Raw genomic sequence first — 16,469 nt, 5'->3', positions numbered from 1 at the left:
CAATGCCGCCACCAAATTACTTCCGTTGTCAGAAACCACTTTGCCGATCTCCAGTTGGTGCGGAGTCAGCCACTGATCCACTTGTGCGTTCAGGGCGGACAGGAGTGCTGGTCCGGTGTGACTCTCGTCTTTCAGGCAAGTCAAACCCAAGACGGCGTGACACTGCCGTATCCGGGATGTGGAATAGTACCTGGGGAGCTGGAAGGGGGCCGTTGATGTGGAGCAAGACGCAGCAGCAGAAGAAGAGGACTCAGCTGAGGAGGTTATGGAAGAGGATGGAGTAGGAGGAGTAGAGGAGGTGGCAGCAGGCCTGCCTGCAAGTCGTGGCGGTGTCACCAACTCTGCAGAGCCACGCATTCCATGGTTGTCAGCCGTCAGCAGGTTTACCCAATGCGCAGTGTAGGTGATATACCTGCCCTGACCATACTTTGCAGACCAGCAATCAGTTGTCCGATGGACCCTTGCCCCAACACTGTGTTCCAGACATGCCATTACTTCCTTTTGCACAATCGAGTACAGGTTGGGGATTGCCTTTTGTGAAAAGAAATTTCGGCCGGGTACCTTCCACTGCGGTGTCCCAATAGCTACAAATTTTTTGAACGCCTCAGACTCCACCAGCTTGTATGGTAAACGCTGGCGGGCTAAGAGTTCAGACAAACCAGCTGTCAGACGCCGGGCAAGGGGGTGACTTTGTGACATTGGCTTTTTACGCTCAAACATGTCCTTGACAGACACCTGACTGTGGGCAGATGAGCAGGAAATGCTCCGGAAGAGAGACTGAGTGGCGGATGGTTGAGAGGGGGCAAGGAGGACAGCAGTGGTTGACGTGGCTGAAGATGCTGGACCAGGAGGAGGATGGCGGCTTTGAGTTTGTGTGCTGCTTCTACTCATGTGTTGATCCCATAGGCGTTTGTGATGTGCGATCATGTGCCTTCGCAAAGCAGTTGTACCTAGGTGGGTGTTGGACTTCCCATGACTCAGTTTCTTTTGGCACAGGTTGCAAATGGCATCACTGTTGTCAGAGGCAGACACACAAAAAAATGCCACACTGCTGAGCTCTGCGATGACGGCATTCTGGTGGTGGCAACAGCATGCGTAGATTGGCGTGCTGTCCGGCTGACCCCGGGTGCCGATGCATGCTGTCTGACTGTGCCACTAGCTCCTTGCGATGACCTCCCCCTGCTTCCAACTCGTCTCCTCCTCTCTGTCTCCCCATCTGAACTTTCCCCCTGTTCTTCTTCTCTTCTAGCGGGCACCCACGTGACATCCACAGACGCATCGTCATCATCAACCACTTCACTTGTATCTGACAAATCCACAAAGGAAGCAGCAGCGGGTACAACATCATCATCATCACACAGTACGTCCATGTCTGTAATGCTGCCTGACTGAGACATATCACTGTTATCTGCATCCTCTGTCAATGATGGTTGCGCATCACTCATTTCTTCCAAATGATGTGTAAATAACTCCTCTGCCAGATCAAGTGAAGCGGCTGTGGTGCTAGTGTTGGTGGTGGCAGCAGGCAGGCGAGTGGTAACTTGAGAGGTGCCCGTAGATAAGCTGGAGGAGGATGGTGCGTCAAGGTTCAGAGCGGAAGCTATAGAAGATTGGGTATCCTGTGTTAAAAAGTCAACTATGTCCTCCTCAGAACTTTTCAAGTTCATGGTACGTGGCCTCTGAACACTGGCCATTATTCTAGGGCCTAAGGGAATCACAGCACCATGACCACGACGGCACCTGCGGGGTGGCCTGCCTCTGCCTGTCATTTTTTTTTAAATGTACACTTAAAATACTATTAAACAAGATATGAGTGGTGCCACTGGGCAAGTGGGCACAGTACACGCTGTGAGCCTGGCACAAACGCTGGCAGGCAGGCAACTGCAATTAGAATACACTAGCAGACTGATGTTTCACAGTCAAAAAAGTTTTTTTTTTTTTAATTTACACTACTGTTACAACAGATATGAGTGGTGGCACTGTGGGCAAGTGGGCCTGGCACACACGCTGGCAGGCAGGCAACTGCAATTAGATTACTCTAGCAGACTGATGTTTAACAGTCAAAAAAGTTTTTTTTTTTAAATTTACACTACTGTTACAACAGATATGAGTGGTGGCACTGTGGGCAAGTGGGGCTAGCACACACGCTGGCAGGCAGGCAACTGCATTTAGATTACACTAGCAGACTGATGTTTCACAGTCAAAAAAGTTTTTTTTTTTAAATTTACACTACTGTTACAACAGATATGAGTGGTGGCACTGTGGGCAAGTGGGCCTGGCACACACGCTGGCAGGCAGGCAACTGCAATTAGATTACACTAGCAGACTGATGTTTCACAGTCAAAAAAGTTTTTTTTTTAAATTTACACTACTGTTACAACAGATATGAGTGGTGGCACTGTGGGCAAGTGGGCCTGGCACACACGCTGGCAGGCAGGCAACTGCAATTAGATTACACTAGCAGACTGATGTTTAACAGTCTAAAAAGTTTTTTTTTTAAATTTACACTACTGTTACAACAGATATGAGTGGTGGCACTGTGGGCAAGTGGGCCTGGCACACACGCTGGCAGGCAGGCAACTGCAATTAGATTACACTAGCAGACTGATGTTTCACAGTCAAAAAAGTTTTTTTTTTTTAAATTTACACTACTGTTACAACAGATATGAGTGGTGGCACTGTGGGCAAGTGGACCTGGCACACACGCTGGCAGGCAGGCAACTGCAATTAGATTACACAAGCAGACTGATGTTTCACAGTCAAAAAAGTTTTTTTTTTTTAAATTTACACTAATGTTACACCAGATATGAGTGGTGGCAACGGGCAAGTGGGCACAGTATACGCTGTGAGCCTGGCACACACGCTGGCAGGCAGGCAACTGCAATTAGATTACACAGGAAAAAAAAAAAAGCAGCCCTAAAAAGGGCTTTTTGGGGTGCTGTCCTTACAGCAGAGATCAGATTAGTCCTTCAGGACTGTAGTGGACACTGAATACACTAGCCTAGCTATCAATTTCCCTATTAAATCAGCTGCAGTTACACTGTCCCTCCTCTCACTAAGAAAGCAGCTTCCGAATGAATCTAAAATGGCTGCTGTCCAGGAGCTGGGAGGGTCTGGGAGGGAGGGTCTGCTGCTGATTGGCTGGAATGTGTCTGCAGACTGTGAGATACAGAGTCAAAGTTTACTCAATGATGATGAATAGGGGGCTGATCGAACATCCCATATGTTCGCCCGCCGTTGCGAACGCAAACAAGCTATGTTCGCCGGGAACTATTCACCGGCGAACTATTCGGGACATCACTACTCACATTTGGCCAGAGTACACTTATCTACTGGTAGGTGCAGGCTGGTAACTCAGGTGTACCGGCTAACCCTTTCCAGTATGATGAAATGATCCAACTTTACCAAAATAGCGTAAATCACGATTGCTCTCAAGCGATTGCATTTACTTTCAATTCGTAATATGAGCTTTAAGTCCGACGAGCGCAGATACCCAAGATAAACCCCTTATCGATTGCGTGCAATTGTTTGCGCTCCTCTCGTAATGGCCCTTAGTGTGCTGCTAGTAGTGATCTGCAAATAATTAATAGTGGTCTGAGTATGATCAAGCATACACTACACAGAAAATGTACAGCTATATTTTTATTTAATGACTACATCATTGCAACCTTTATTATATCTAAGTGAAAGTCTAAACTTTCATCACCAGTAGGTATTTGGAGAATGGTTTGTGAAGGTAAATGTTGGTTGTTCTCATTAAGGTAACCCTTAGAAATGTTGCTGGATAATAATTTGGTGAGCAATCATTTGAGTCATGATGTTTTGAAGTTTTCAAAGTCAACAAAATGTATACTGAAAGGTTGTTTTTCTTTGTTTACAGGTCGCTACCCAAAACTAATATTTCACTTTGATCTTAAGAGAAATATATTGTATTTCATTCTTGAGACATATGTGCCATCAATTCTTCTAGTTGTCCTTTCATGGGTGTCCTTTTGGATCAGTCAGTCATCAGTACCTGCACGAATATGCATAGGTAAGAAATGTATACTTCAGTATACTATCAATATATATGGCTATGTGCAAATGAGTTTCAATAATGTGTTATATAATAAATACAAGGGAAAACATTTATTACAAACACACACACATATATATATATATATATATATATATATATAAAACGCTGTACTTGTATAAAGATACAAATTTTATATTCAAGACTAGTGTCTTGAAAGGGACATGAAACGTAATGTTGATTCCTTTGTATAGAGTGTTGTGATTCTAATAGGTGATGTGTGCAATTAATTTGTTGTGCTACAAAAACATAGCAGTGTGTGTCTCTTTAAGAAATTTAAATATGGGCATTATCTGTACAATGGGCATGTGTGTTTGTTGGTTTATCTATTTGAACAATTTTTAGAGTGCTCAGTGATAAGTAAAAAAAAGTATTTGTATAGTGTGATTGCAATAGAAAAGTAAGTGTATACAGTACTGAACAGGGTTTCTTCTAATATTGTGGCTACAGTGTAACAAACATGTTAGTAATATAGAACACGTATGGTATGGTACAGTGTTGATATGTGTGTACATATAACACACTTTATACACATGTACAATATGCCCACAGAGGTTTATTATTTTTTAACATACGTAGGAAATATATAGGTGTTCCATGGGTGTTTTATGAGAGTAATCTGTATTTAGGGCCAGATTACAAGTGGAGCACTAATCCATCCAGCGCGGAACATCCTCTTCATGCAAGGTACCCCTTTTATATTGGGGTACCGTTGCACCGTATTGGGGTACCGTTGCATTCCTATTGGCTGAAAAATTAAAATCAGCCAATAGGATGAGAGCTGCTTAAATCCTATTGGCTGATTTCAACAGCCAATAGGATATAAGCAGCTCTAATCCTATTGGCTGTTAAATTTAGGACAATGCCCTACAAAAGGCCCTTTTAAGGGCTATTGGCAGTTTGTAGTTAGGTTAGGGGGTGTTTTTTTGGGGGGGGGCTTTTTTGTTTTTATAGGGCTATTAGATAAGGTGTAATTTTTAATATTTTGGATAATTTTGTTTATTATTTTTTGTTTAGTGTTTTTTATTTTTCGTAATTTTAGTGTTTGTTTTTTATTGGTAATGTTAAATTTTTTATTTTTTCGTAGTGTTAGGTTATTTTAATCTTGTAATTTAGTTTTTTTTTATTTGTAGTTTATTTTATTAAAATAGTTATGTTCGGTTTATTTATAGTTTAATCTTAGTTTTTTTTTTATTTTACAGGTAAGTTTTTATTTATTTTAAGATAGTTATGGCTAGATTACGATTTGTGCGTTAAGGTAAAAAAGCAGCGTTAAGAGGTCCTAATGCTGATTTTTTTATGCCCGCTGGTATTACGAGTCATGCAGGTTTAGGGGCACCGCACACTTCTTTGGCCTTACCGCAATACGACTTACGTAAACTTCGTAAAGTCTTTTTTCTATAGGACTTCCATAGCGCTGATATTACGAGTCTGTCCTGGGAGGTCAAAAAGTGAGCGGTACACCCTACCCTGTCAAGAGTCCTAACGCATTTAAAAGTCAGTAGTTAAGAGTTTTATGGTACAACGCCGTAACATAAAACTCATAACTAAAGTGCTAAAAAGTACACTAACACCCATAAACTACCTATTAACCCCTAAACTGAGGCCCTCCCGCATCACAAACACTATAATAAAATTTTTAACCCCTAATCTGCCGCCACCTACATTATATTTATTAACCCCTAATCTGCTGGCCCCAACGTTGCCGCCACTATAATAAACATATTAACCCCTATACCACCACACTCCCACCTCGCAAACAGTTAATTATTATTAACCCCTAATCTGCCATCCCTAAAAATGCCGGAACCTACCTACATTTATTAACCCCTAATCTGCCGCCCCCAACCTCGCTATACTAAATGTATTAACCCCTAAACCTAAGTCTAACCCTAACACCCCCTAACTTAAATATAATTACAATAAATCTAGCTAAAAATTCCTATCATCAACTAAATAATTCCTATTTAAAACTAAATACTTACCTATAAAATAAACCCTAAGGCCTAGATTTAGAGTTCGGCGGTAGCCGTGAAAACCAGCGTTAGAGGCTCCTAACGCTGGTTTTAGGCTACCGCCGGTATTTGGAGTCAGTGATTAAAGGGTCTAACGCTCACTTTTCAGTCGCGACTTTTCCATACCGCAGATCCCCTTACGTCAATTGCGTATCCTATCTTTTCAATGGGATCTTCCTAACTCCGGTATTTAGAGTCGTTTCTGAAGTGAGCGTTAGAGCTCTAACGACAAAACTCCAGCCGCCTGAAAATAGCAGGAGTTAAGAGCTTTCTGGGCTAACGCCGGTTCATAAAGCTCTTAACTACTGTGCCCTAAAGTACACTAACACCCATAAACTACCTATGTACCCCTAAACCGAGGTCCCCCCACATCGCCGCCACTCGATTAAAATTTTTTAACCCCTAATCTGCCGACCGCCACCTACGTTATACTTATGTACCCCTAATCTGCTGCCCCTAACCCCGCCGACCCCTGTATTATATTTATTAACCCCTAACCTGCCCCCCACAACGTCGCCGCCAGCTACTTACAATAATTAACCCCTAATCTTCCGACCGCAAAGCGCCGCCACCTACGTTATCCTTATGTACCCCTAATCTGCTGCCAATAAAACACCGCCGACCCCTATATTATATTTATTAACCCCTAATCTGCCCCCCTCAACGTCGCCGACACCTGCCTACACTTATTAACCCCTAATCTGCCGAGCGGACCTGAGCGCTACTATAATAAAGTTATTAACCCCTAATCCGCCTCACTAACTCTATCATAAATAGTATTAACCCCTAATCTGCCCTCCCTAACATCGCCGACACCTAACTTCAATTATTAACCCCTAATCTTCCGACCGGACCTCACCGCTATTCTAATAAATGTATTAACCCCTAAAGCTAAGTCTAACCCTAACACTAACACCCCCCTAACTTAAATATAATTTACATCTAACGAAATAAATTAACTCTTATTAAATAAATTATTCCTATTTAAAGCTAAATACTTACCTGTAAAATACATCCTAATATAGCTACAATATAAATTATAATTACATTGTAGCTATTTTAGGATTAATATTTATTTTACAGGCAACTTTGTAATTATTTTAACCAGGTACAATAGCTATTAAATAGTTAAGAACTATTTAATAGTTAACTAGTTAAAATAATAACAAATTTACCTGTAAAATAAATCCTAACCTAAGTTATAATTAAACCTAACACTACCCTATCAATAAATTAATTAAATAAAATACCTACAATTACCTACAATTAACCTAACACTACACTATCAATAAATAAATTAAATACAATTGCTACAAATAACTACAATTACATAAACTAACTAAAGTACAAAAAATAAAAAAGAACTAAGTTACAAAAAATAAAAAAATATTTACAAACATAAGAAAAATATTACAACAATTTTAAACTAATTACACCTACTCTAAGCCCCCTAATAAAATAACAAAGACCCCCAAAATAACAAAATGCCCTACCCTATTCTAAATTAATAAATGTAAAAGCTCTTTTACCTTACCAGCCCTGAACAGGGCCCTTTGCGGGGCATGCCCCAAGAAAATCAGCTCTTTTGCCTGTAAAAAAAAACATACAATACCCCCCCCCCCAACATTACAACCCACCACCCACATACCCCTAATCTAACCCAAACCCCCCTTAAATAAACCTAACACTAAGCCCCTGAAGATCTTCCTACCTTGTCTTCACCATCCAGGTATCACCGATCCGTCCTGGCTCCAAAATCTTCATCCAACCCAAGCGGGGGTTGGCGATCCATCATCCGGTGGCTGAAGAGGTCCAGAAGAGGCTCCAAAGTCTTCCTCCTATCCGGCAAGAAGAGGACATCCGGACCGGCAAACATCTTCTCCAAGCGGCATCTTCGATCTTCTTGCATCCGGTGCGGAGCGGGTCCATCTTGAAGCAGGCGACGCGGATCCATCCTCTTCTTCCGTTGTCTCCCGACGAATGACGGTTCCTTTAAGGGACGTCATCCAAGATGGCGTCCCTTGAATTCCGATTGGCTGATAGGATTCTATCAGCCAATTGGAATTAAGGTAGGAAAATTCTGATTGGCTGATGGAATCAGCCAATCAGAATCAAGTTCAATCCTATTGGCTGATCCAATCAGCCAATCAGATTGAGCTCGCATTCTATTGGCTGTTCCGATCAGCCAATAGAATGCGAGCTCAATCTGATTGGCTGATTGGATCAGCCAATAGGATTGAACTTGATTCTGATTGGCTGATTCCATCAGCCAATCAGAATTTTCCTACCTTAATTCCGATTGGCTGATAGAATCCTATCAGCCAATCGGAATTCAAGGGACGCCATCTTGGATGACGTCCCTTAAAGGAACCGTCATTCGTCGGGAGACAACGGAAGAAGAGGATGGATCCACGTCGCCTGCTTCAAGATGGACCCGCTCCGCACCGGATGCAAGAAGATCGAAGATGCCGCTTGGAGAAGATGTTTGCCGGTCCGGATGTCCTCTTCTTGCCGGATAGGAGGAAGACTTTGGAGCCTCTTCTGGACCTCTTCAGCCACCGGATGATGGATCGCCAACCCCCGCTTGGGTTGGATGAAGATTTTGGAGCCAGGACGGATCGGTGATACCTGGATGGTGAAGACAAGGTAGGAAGATCTTCAGGGGCTTAGTGTTAGGTTTATTTAAGGGGGGTTTGGGTTAGATTAGGGGTATGTGGGTGGTGGGTTGTAATGTTGGGGGGGGGTATTGTATGTTTTTTTTTACAGGCAAAAGAGCTGATTTTCTTGGGGCATGCCCCGCAAAGGGCCCTGTTCAGGGCTGGTAAGGTAAAAGAGCTTTTACATTTATTAATTTAGAATAGGGTAGGGCATTTTGTTATTTTGGGGGTCTTTGTTATTTTATTAGGGGGCTTAGAGTAGGTGTAATTAGTTTAAAATTGTTGTAATATTTTTCTTATGTTTGTAAATATTTTTTTATTTTTTGTAACTTAGTTCTTTTTTATTTTTTGTACTTTAGTTAGTTTATGTAATTGTAGTTATTTGTAGCAATTGTATTTAATTTATTTATTGATAGTGTAGTGTTAGGTTAATTGTAGGTAATTGTAGGTATTTTATTTAATTAATTTATTGATAGGGTAGTGTTAGGTTTAATTATAACTTAGGTTAGGATTTATTTTACAGGTAAATTTGTTATTATTTTAACTAGGTAACTATTAAATAGTTCTTAACTATTTAATAGCTATTGTACCTGGTTAAAATAAATACAAAGTTACCTGTAAAATAAATATTAATCCTAAAATAGCTATAATATAATTATAATTTATATTGTAGCTATATTAGGATTTATTTTACAGGTAAGTATTTAGATTTAAATAGGAATAAGTTATTTAATAAGAGTTAATTTATTTCGTTAGATGTAAATTATATTTAAGTTAGGGGGGTGTTAGTGTTAGGGTTAGACTTAGCTTTAGGGGTTAATACATTTATTAGAATAGCGGTGAGGTCCGGTCGGCAGATTAGGGGTTAATAATTGAAGTTAGGTGTCGGCGATGTTAGGGAGGGCAGATTAGGGGTTAATACTATTTATGATAGGGTTAGTGAGGCGGATTAGGGGTTAATTACTTTATTATAGTAGCGCTCAGGTCCGCTCGGCAGATTAGGGGTTAATAAGTGTAGGCAGGTGTCGGCGACGTTGTGGGGGGCAGATTAGGGGTTAATAAATATAATATAGGGGTCGGCGGTGTTAGGGGCAGCAGATTAGGGGTACATAGGGATAACGTAGGTTGCGGCGGTGTACGGAGCGGCAGATTAGGGGTTAATAATAATATGCAGGGGTCAGCGATAGCGGGGGCAGCAGATTAGGGGTTAATAAGTGTAAGGTTAGGGGTGTTTAGACTCGGGGTACATGTTAGAGTGTTAGGTGCAGACTTAGGAAGTGTTTCCCCATAGGAAACAATGGGGCTGCGTTAGGAGCTGAACGCTGCTTTTTTGCAGGTGTTAGGTTTTTTTTCAGCTCAAACAGCCCCATTGTTTCCTATGGGGGAATCGTGCACGAGCACGTTTTTGAGGCTGGCCGCGTCTGTAAGCAACTCTGGTATCGAGAGTTGCATTTGCGGTAAAAATGCTCTACGCTCCTTTTTTGGAGCCTAACGCAGCATTTGTTTGAACTCTCGATACCAGAGTTAAATTTATGGTGCGGCCAGAAAAAAGCCTGCGGAGCGTTAACAGCCCTTCTACCGCCAAACTCCAAATCTAGGCCTAAGATAGCTACAATATAACTAATAGTTACATTGTAGCTATCTTAGGGTTTATTTTTATTTTACAGGCAAGTTTGTATTTATTTTAACTAGGTAGAATAGTTATTAAATAGTTATTAACTATTTAATAACTACCTAGCTAAAATAAATTCAAAAGTACCTGTAAAATAAAACCTAACCTAAGTTACAATAACACCTAACACTACACTATAATTAAATAAATTAACTAAATTAACAACAATTAAATAAATTAGCTAAAGTACAAAAACAAACAAACACTAAATTACAGAAAATAAATTACAAGATATTTAAACTAATTACACCTAATCTAATAGCCCTATCAAAATAAAAAAAGCCCCCCCAAAATAAAAAAAAACCTAGTCTAAACTAAACTATCAATAGCCCTTAAAAGGGCCTTTTGCGGGGCATTGCCCCAAAGTAATCAGCACTTTTACCTGTAAAAAAAAATACAAACAACCCCCTAACAGTAAAACCCACCACCCACACAACCAACCCCCCAAATAAAATACTATCTAAAAAAACCTAATCTCCCCATTGCCCTGAAAAGGGCTTTTGGATGGGCATTGCCCTTAAAAGGGCAGTTAGCTCTTTTGTGGCCCAAACCCTAATCTAAAAAATAGAACCCACCCAATACACCCTTAAAAAAACCTAACACTAACCCCCTGAAAATCGACTTACTGTTCTGAAGACCGGACATCCATCCTCAAGGAAGCGGCAGAAGTCTTCATCCAACCGGGCCGAAGTCCTCAACGAAGCCGGGAGAAGTCTTCATCCAAGCCGGGTGAAGTGGTCCTCCAGACGGGCAGAAGTCATCCAGACGGCATCTTCTATCTTCATCCATCCGAGCGGCTGAGCGTCTCCATCTTCAACACATCCGACGCGGAGCATCGTCTTCAAACAAAGTCTTCTTACTGAATGACGGTTCCTTTAAGTGACGTCATCCAAGATGGCGTCCCTTAGATTCCGATTGGCTGATAGAATTCTATCAGCCAATTGGAATTAAGGTAGAAAAAATCCTATTGGCTGATGCAATCAGCCAATAGGATTGAAGTTCAATCCTATTGGCTGATCCAATCAGCCAATAGGATTGAGCTGGCATTCTATTGGCTGTTTCAATCAGCCAATAGGATTGAACTTCAATACTATTGGCTGATTGCATCAGCCAATAGGATTTTTTCTACCCTAATTCCGATTGGCTGATAGAATTCTATCAGCCAATCGGAATATATGGGACACCATCTTGGATGACGTCACTTAAAGGAACTGTCATTCAGTAAGAAGACTTATTTTGAAGAGGATGCTCCGCGTCGGATGTCTTGAAGATGGAGCCGCTCTGCATCGGATGGATGAAGATAGAAGATGCCGTCTGGATGAAGACTTCTGCCCGTCTGGAGGGCCACTTCGCCCAGCTTCGTTGAGGACTTTGGCCCGGTTGGATGAAGACTTCTGCCGCTTCCTTGAGGATGGATGTCTGGTCTTCAGAACAGTAAGTCGATCTTCAGGGGGTTAGTGTTAGGTTTTTTTAAGGGTGTATTGGGTGGGTTTTATTTTTTAGATTAGGGTTTGGACCGCAAAAGAGCTAACTACCCTTTTAAGGGCAATGCCCATCCAAATGCCCTTTTCAGGGCAATGGGGAGCTTAGGTTTTTTTAAATAGTATTTTATTTGGGGGGTTGGTTGTGTGGGTGGCGGGTTTTACTGTTGGGGGGGTTGTTTGTATTTTTTTACAGGTAAAAGAGCTGATTAGTTTGGGGCAATGCAACGCAAAAGGCTCTTTTAAGGGCTATTGATAGTTTAGTTTGGGATAAAAGTTTTTTTTATTTTGGGGTGGCTTTTTTATTTTGATAGGGCTATTAGATTAGGTGTAATTAGTTTAAATATCTTGTAATTTGTTTATTATTTTCTGTAATTTAGTGTTTGTTTTTTTTGTACATTAGCTAATTTAATGTAATGTATTTAATTGTTCCTAATTTAGTTAATTTATTTAATTATAGTGTAGAGTTAGGTGTTATTGTAACTTAGGTTAGGTTTTATTTTACAGGTACTTTTGTATTTATTTTAGCTAGGTAGTTATTAAATAGTTAATAACTATTTAATAACTATTCTACCTAGTTAAAATAAATACAAACTTGCCTGTAAAATAAAAATAAACCCTAAGCTAGTTACAATGCAACTATTAGTTATATTGTAGCTAGCTTAGGGTTTATTTTATAGGTAAGTATTTAGTTTTAAATAGGAATTATTTAGTTAGATTTATTGTAATTATATTTAAGTTAGGGGGTGTCAGGGTTAGACTTTGGTTTAGGGGTTAATACATTTAGTATAGTGGCGACGTTCGGGGTGGCAGATTAGGGGTTAATAAATGTAGGTAGGTTGCGGCAATGTTAGGGAAGGCAGATTAGGGGTTAATAATATTTAACTAATGTAATGGGAGTGCTGTAGGTAAGTGAGCGGTGAGAGAAAATTGCTGGTTAGCACCGCATAGCCTCTAACACAAAACTCATAATCTGGCCGTTAGATTGTAAATTTAATTTAAAGTTAGGGGGTGTTAGGTTTAGGGGTTAATAGTTTAATTTAGTGATTTGCCATGTGGGGGGCCAGCGGTTTAGGGGTTAATAGGTTTAATTTAGTATTAGCGATGTGCATTTTTGCAGGTACACTGGAGCCCTAGAGATATTGGGGAGCTATGTACCATATATCATTTGAAACATGATCCAGGGAAGTAGGGACACAGTCATGCCTGGGGTACTGCTCTTCCACTGCATGTTACTGTGCTCTCCCTTTTCAGTATGTGTCACTTTGTCCTCTTCACTCCAGTGTGTTATGTTAATGTACCCTTTCTTTGACCATTTGGCTCGAGACCATGCTGAAGACTTCATAAGACTGTCCCATCTCACTTATATTTGTTCCTAATTAGCCAAAACAGAGTAGACAATTAACTTTTTAAATGATGTGTCCATGATTTTGCAATGCCATCTCTTTCTGCACAATATGGGCAAGATTACAAGTCGCGTGGCAAATCAGTTGAGAAAACACTGTGCGGGTTACGGCTTTTTAGCATTTGTGGTTGCGCAGCTATTACAAGTTGCGAAACAACTTATTTTGCGAGCGCATTAAGCCGCGTAATGCAAACAGCCAAATTGAGTCCCCATTCACGTATTCCCCATAGAAGTCAATGGAGAAGACAAATAGAAAAAAACAAAAACCCTAATATGTTGCTCAAATTCCATGACGTATTCTCCTTGAAAAGTGTACAAGAAAATGCAAATATTTCATATTGTGAAAATGTTTTTGCAACCGTATATATATGTTTATAAATAAATTAGGGGCCTATTTATGAAAGCGTCAACCGAAAATACACTGGAATACTGCATCGTTAATTGTTGTGAGATTGATCCGACCTAGTTATCAAAGCGTCAAGATCGGCAAATGTTGAAATTTGTGACGTAACATAAGATCCCACGATCTCAATCTGACGCAGATCGATGCTTATGTCATTACAGATGTTACAAATACACATATTCGTGTATTTGACAATTTATCAAAAATTTAAAAGGTACGCTCGCGGCTATTCCGACGCAGCGTACCTAGTCTTCAAACCGTCACCCTTGAGGCCGCGGATGCCTTAGAAATCAATGGGAGTATGAAAGCAACCTAAGCTTATGTTCGATGCTATAAGAAAATGAAGCATTGAAGCATACCCCATTGATTTCTATGGTTGAAAAAGTTACGTTTACACCTAACACCCCAACATAAACCAGAGTCTAAACACCCCTAATCTGCCACCCCCGACATCAATAAAATGTATTCACCCCTATCCCGCCGCTCCCGACATCGCCGCCACTAAATAAACTTATTAACCCCAAAACCTCTAGCCTACCACATCACCATCACTAACTAAACTTATTAACCCCTAAACTGTCAGCCCCCCACATCGCCAAAAACTAAATTAAGCTATTAACCCCTAAACCTAACAATCCCTTAACATTATATTAAAATTATATTAAAGATCCCTATCTTAATATAAATTAAAACTTACCTGTAGAATTAAAATAAAGTAATTTTAAATTATAAATTAACCTACCGTAACTATTATACTAAAATACAATTAAACTACCAATTAAATAAACTAAATTACATATTAAAAAACCTAACACTACTAAAATTATTTAATTATACAATTAAACATTATTACATTAAGTCCTAAATTACAAAAAAACAAACACTAAGTTACAAAAAAATAAACACTAAATTATGAAAAATAACAAACACAATTATCCAAAATAATTTTTTTTGCACCTAATCTAATAGCCCTATCAAAATAAAAAAGCCCCCCAAAATAAAAAAAAACTCTAGCCTACAATAAACTACCAATGGCCCTTATAAGGGCCTTTTGTGGGGCATTGCCCCAAAGATAGCTCTTTAATCTGTAAAAAAAATAAACACCCCCCAACAGTAAAACCCAGCACCCAACCAACCCCCCCAAATAAAAACCCTAGCTCTAAAAAAACCTAAGCTACCCATTGCCCTGAAAAGGGCATTTGGATGGGCATGCCCTTAAAAGGGCATTTAGCTCTTTTACAAGCCCAAATCCTAATCTAAAATAAAAACCCACCCAAAAAGTCCCGACATCCAGGCGGAAGAAGTCTTCATCTAAAAGCGACATCTTCTATCTTCCTCCCTGCGGTGCGTAGCGGGTCCATCCTGAAGCCATCCGACGCGGAGCTCCTCTTCTTATGGTCGCCGCCGTAAACTGAAGCTTCAATGCAAGGGAGGTGATTCAAAATGGTGTCCCTTGCATTCCTTTTGGCTAAAAAATTTCAATCAGCCAATAGGAATTAGAGCTGCTAAAATCCTATTGGCTATTCAAATCCGCCAATAGAATTTAAGCATCCAATAGAATGAGAGCTGCTTAAATCCTGTTGGCAGATTTAAACAGCCAATAAGATTTAAACAGCTCTCATTCTATTGGATGATGAATCATCCAATAGAATGAGAGCTGCTTAAATATTAGAATGCAATGGTACCCCCAGTATAAAAGGGGTACCTTGCATTTCAATCCTCAGTGTGTGGCGGATGATCGCATAAAGATGACCTCCACGTCAGATCAATGGACCTCCACCTGGACTTCCGCCTTGGACCTTCGCCTGGACCTCTGCATTGGAACTTCGCCTGGATCTCCGCCTCCGCGCATCGCTGCTCCACAGGGATGAAGAAGATGCCGGTCCCGCAATGGATGAAGATGGAGCCGCCGGTATGAAGATAGTTAAAGTGGGACTTCAACAACTGTGAGTACTTAAAGAGGGGTTAGTGTTAGGTTTTTTGGGGTGTTTTTTTTTAGATTAGGGTTTGGGCAGCAAAAGGTGCTAAATGCCGTTTTCAGGACAATGCCCATACAAATGCCCTTTTCAGGGCAATGGGTAGATTAGGTTTTTTTGGATAGTTTTTTTTATTTGTGGGTTTGGAGGGGTGGGGGTTTGTAATGTTAGTGGGACTTTTTTTGGTATTTTTTTTATAAACAGAGCTGATTTATTTAGGGCAATGCCCTACAAAAGGCCCTTTAAGGGCTATTGGTAGTTTATTCTAAATTAGGTTTTTTATTTTGGGGTGCTTTTTCTTAAATGGGTATTAGAATAGGAATCATTTTTATTATTTTTGATAATTTGTTTGTTATTTTGTGTAATGTTTTTTTTTCGTTTTAGGGTGGGTTTTTATTTTTAGATTAGGGCTTGGGCAGCAAAAGAGCTAAATGCCCGTTTAAGGGCAATGGGTAGATTAGGTTTTACTTTTTTTTTATTTTGTGGGTTTGGGGGGTGGGTGTTTGTATATTGTTTGGGGGTGTTTGTTTTGTAGCAAAAGAGCAGTTAACTTTAGGGCAATGCCCTACAAAAGGCCCTTTTAAGAGCCCCCAAAAGGCCATTTTAAGGGCCCTTGATAGTTTATTATAGATCAGGGTTTTATTATTTTGGGGTGTTTTTTTTTAAAATTTTTGTAATTTTAGTGTTTTTTTGTCATGGTAGGTTTTTTTATTTTGAAATGTTAGGTTTTAGTATAAGGCAGTTTAGGTTTAATTTTTATTTCACAGGTAAGGTTGTATTTATTT

The 16,469-nt window shown here is 40.2% G+C and overlaps 1 protein-coding gene across 1 annotated transcript in view; it reads left to right on the top strand.

Moving 5' to 3' along the window:
* Positions 1-16,469, top strand: part of LOC128640464 (gamma-aminobutyric acid receptor subunit pi-like) — a 191,897-nt gene that overhangs the window by 148,704 nt on the left and 26,724 nt on the right. The window contains exon 9 of the mRNA XM_053692943.1: positions 3,881-4,033. Within this exon, the coding sequence (XP_053548918.1) occupies positions 3,881-4,033 (153 nt within the window). The remainder of the gene's footprint in view (positions 1-3,880; positions 4,034-16,469) is intronic.

This window comes from Bombina bombina, chromosome 9 (genome assembly GCF_027579735.1).
Source record: "Bombina bombina isolate aBomBom1 chromosome 9, aBomBom1.pri, whole genome shotgun sequence".
NCBI classification, from domain to species: Eukaryota; Metazoa; Chordata; class Amphibia; order Anura; family Bombinatoridae; genus Bombina; species Bombina bombina.
This window is presented reverse-complemented; position numbering and strand designations above follow the sequence as displayed.